This window comes from Tachyglossus aculeatus, chromosome 9, assembly GCF_015852505.1.
Source record: "Tachyglossus aculeatus isolate mTacAcu1 chromosome 9, mTacAcu1.pri, whole genome shotgun sequence".
In the NCBI taxonomy this organism is placed as follows: domain Eukaryota; kingdom Metazoa; phylum Chordata; class Mammalia; order Monotremata; family Tachyglossidae; genus Tachyglossus; species Tachyglossus aculeatus.
The window spans coordinates 37,335,781-37,339,092 of NC_052074.1; the positions used below are offsets into that span (position 1 = coordinate 37,335,781).

The 3,312-nt window shown below is 66.8% G+C and overlaps 1 protein-coding gene across 1 annotated transcript; it reads right to left on the minus strand.

Moving 5' to 3' along the window:
- Positions 1-2,172: 2,172 nt before the first annotated feature.
- LOC119932069 (basic helix-loop-helix transcription factor scleraxis-like) lies at positions 2,173-2,823 on the minus strand. The gene has a single exon (XM_038750884.1). The coding sequence runs from the start codon at positions 2,821-2,823 to the stop codon at positions 2,173-2,175; it is 651 nt and encodes a 216-aa protein (XP_038606812.1).
- Between the last annotated feature and the right edge of the window lie 489 nt (positions 2,824-3,312).

A 3,312-nucleotide genomic window follows, 5' to 3' on the forward strand; every position in this document is an offset into this window, starting at 1 on the left:
CAGGTGCTGCCCTCGCCCCGGCTCGCGTTACAGTCCGCCGAGGCCTCTCCTCAAGGGCCTCGGAAACCGCCACCCGGGGGCGGGGGAGGGACTGTGCGGGGCTACAACCGGGTGGCCCACAACGCGCGTTGGCGCGAGATATTTCGGAGGGAACGCGACGGTGTCGCGGGGGAGATCTTCCGACAACGCTCACCCGTCTGGATTGAACGCGGCGCACGATCGAAAGGAGTGGTTTCGCGCAGGCGCGGGGCGTGGGCACTACTTTGCGAGCTTTCTGCAACGCGGGGGCTCTTCAGGAAACCAAACCCCTCGTTGTAGCGTAACTGACCGAAAGTGGGTTCTTTTCAGTCGCCCGCGTGCGTGTGCGAGTGTGTGTGTGTTAGCACGTGCGCGAGTGTGTGTGTGTGTGTGTGTGTGTGTGTGTGTGTGTGTGGCGGGGGTGTCAGTGCGTGCGCGCAGACAGATATTTAACCGGGCCAGTGTCGGTCCCCATCTTTGTGCTGCGAGAGGGAAGAGGAAATAATGATAACAACAATTATGGTATTTGTTAAGCGCTTCCTATGTACCAAGCACTGTTCTAAGCGCTGGGGCAGATACAAGGTAATCAGGTTGTCCCACGTGGGGCTCCCAGTCTTAATCCCCGTTTTACAGGTGAGATCACTGAGGCACAGAGAAGTGAAGTGGCTTGGCCCAAGGTCACACAGCGACAGGCGGCGGAGGAAGAATTAGAACCCAGGTCCTCCGACTCCCAAGCCCGGGCTCTTGCCGCTAAACGAAGCTGGAGTCCAAGGCCCCCGGACCCCGGGTCCGGCTGCGCCCTTCTGAGCCATCGGATTCCCGGGACGGAACGGGGTGTTCGGGAACCCCGGCTTCCAATCCTTAGCGGGAGGGGGTCGAACCCCCGAGGAGAAGGACACGTAGGGAGGGGACAGGACGGGGCGGGGATTGGGGAAAGGGAAACGAGGGAATGGGGGAATGGGGGCCATCCTCGGGAAGAGGGACGTCAGGAGGATGGACGAGGAGCACGGCCCAGTGGAAAGAGCACGAGGCCTGGGGACTCTCAGGATCTGGGTTCTTTTTCCGGCCCTGCCACTAGCCTGCTGTGTGACCTTGGGAAAGTCACTTCACTTCTTCGTGCCTGTTTCCTCATTCGCAAAATGGGGATTCAATACCTGGTCTTCTACCCCTTAAGACTATGAGCCCCGTGACCGACCTGATTATCTACCGCAGCGCTTAGTGCAAAGCCCGGAACGTGGTAAGCGCTTAATAAAGGGAAGGGAAGGATGGGGGAGGGGAGACGGAGGGGGACGAGAGGCGGAGGGCGGAGCGGGTGAAGAACCTCAAGCGTCGCCCCACCTACAGAGAGAGAGAGATGGGACAGAAGTAGGCCGGGGAGGGAGGAGCGGGTGGGGGGCGGGGGGGGTCCTGCGGCCCACCCCGGACTGCCTCTGAGGGTGCGGTCCTTAGGCCCAAGGTTAGGGCTAGGGCTAGCGTTAGAGTTAGGATCAGAGCCCGGGTTAGGGCTAGACTTAGGGCTAGGGCTAACTTTAGAGGAGTTAAGGCTAGGGCTAAGGCCAGTGCTAGCGTTAGAGTTAGGGCTAGGGCTAGGGTTAGGGTTAGGGCTAAGCTAGGGCTTAGGGCTAGCATTAGAGTTGGTTAGGGCTACGGCTAGTGTTAGGGCTAGGGACTAGCTAGGGTTAGGGCTTGGCTAGGGCTAGCGTTAGAGTTCGGGCTAGGGCTAGGGTTAGGACTAGGGCTAAGCTAGGGCTAGGGCTAGGGCTAGCGTTAGAGTTCGGGCTAGGGTTAGGCTAGCACCTATTAGGGTCAGAGCGTCGTGTGGTTCGGGCAGATTATGGTCATGGGAAGGGGAGGGGAGGAGGGTGGGGGAGGGAGCGGGAAGGGTGAAGTAAAGTGAGGTGGGCAGAGGGAGAGGGAAAGGGGAGGGGCAGAGGGAAGGGCCCAGCTCTCCGAAGGGCTGTAGGCCGCTGGAGTCCCTCAGGGCAGGGCGAGGGGCGAGCTGGCCTCCTGCTCGGGTTCGATGGCCGGAATGTGACCCCAGAACGGACAGAGCCTTCCGAAGGACAGAAGATGCGGGAAGACCCCTGCCCCGTCCCGCTCCTTCTCCCCGCCAAGCCCTGGACGGCCGCGGGAAGGGGGTTGGGGGTGGGAGTGTTAGCGGGAGCGGGGCGAGCCGAGGCAGGGCAGGGAATCCTGCTGGACGGGCCCGGTGGGATAGGACGGGATGGGATGGAATGGGATGGCATGGGGGACGGAGGGACTCGAGGGCCGGGCCGGGAGCGGGGGTCTTACCCGCTTCCTCCGGTCGCTGAGGCAGAAGGTGCAGATGGGTCTGGGGACTCCGCCCGGCCTCTGCGGCTGGCAGTGCAGGCCCGGCTCCGAGGGGGTGGTTTCCGGACAGGTCGAGGGCGGGCCGGGGCCGGGGCAGGGTCCGCCGGGGACCGGGGGGCCGGGGCAGGGTCCGCCGGGGCTCGGTGGGCCGGGGTCCGGCTGGCGGAGCACTCCGGCCAGGTGCGCGATGTAGCTGGAGGCCAGGCGCAGGGTCTCCGCCTTGGAGAGGCGGCGGTCCGCGGGGTCCGTGGGGATGAGGGTCCGCAGCGTCGAGAAGGCCGTGTTGACGCTGTGGGTGCGGTCCCGCTCCCGGGCATTGGCCGCCTGCCGCTGCCCCCCGGGCCGCCCGCCCCGCCGCCTCCGCCGGCAGCACGGCCCGCCGGCCCCCTCCGTCCCCGCGGCCCCCGCCTGGGCCTCCGGCGCCCCCCCGGGACCCCCGGGACCCCCCGGATCCTCCGGCCCCTCGGACCTCATGCCCCGAGCCCCCGCCGCCCGCCCCTCCGCCCCATGGCCGGACCCCCAAGCCCCCCGGTCGCTCGGCTGACCCAGCGCGGGGATCAGGGTGGACAGGCGGGGGCCAGAGCCCTGGGGAGGGAGGGGGGCTTCCCCTGGTACCCTCCCCCTCCTGGGCCCGAGGCCGCACCTGTCCCCCTCCCCTCCCCTCCTCTCCCCTGCCAAGGAGTCTCCCCTCCCGCCGGGCAGTGCCAACTGGACCGGCCGCTGCGCCCAGAGTCCCCACCGCCCGCAGAGCGGTGACCCTCCCATGGGGAGCCCAAGGAGACCCAGGCCCAGAGATGCCTGGTCGGAGGTGGGGGTGTGAGGCAGGCACCGCTCTCCCTCGCACCCCGGCAGGGAAGGCCCGAAGGCCCGAAGGCCCGGCCGCAGAGGGGAGAGGGAGGGCGGTGGGGGGTCTCGGAGGGGAGCGGGGCGGGTCCGGGGCTGCTGGGTCGGGTTGGGTTCGGG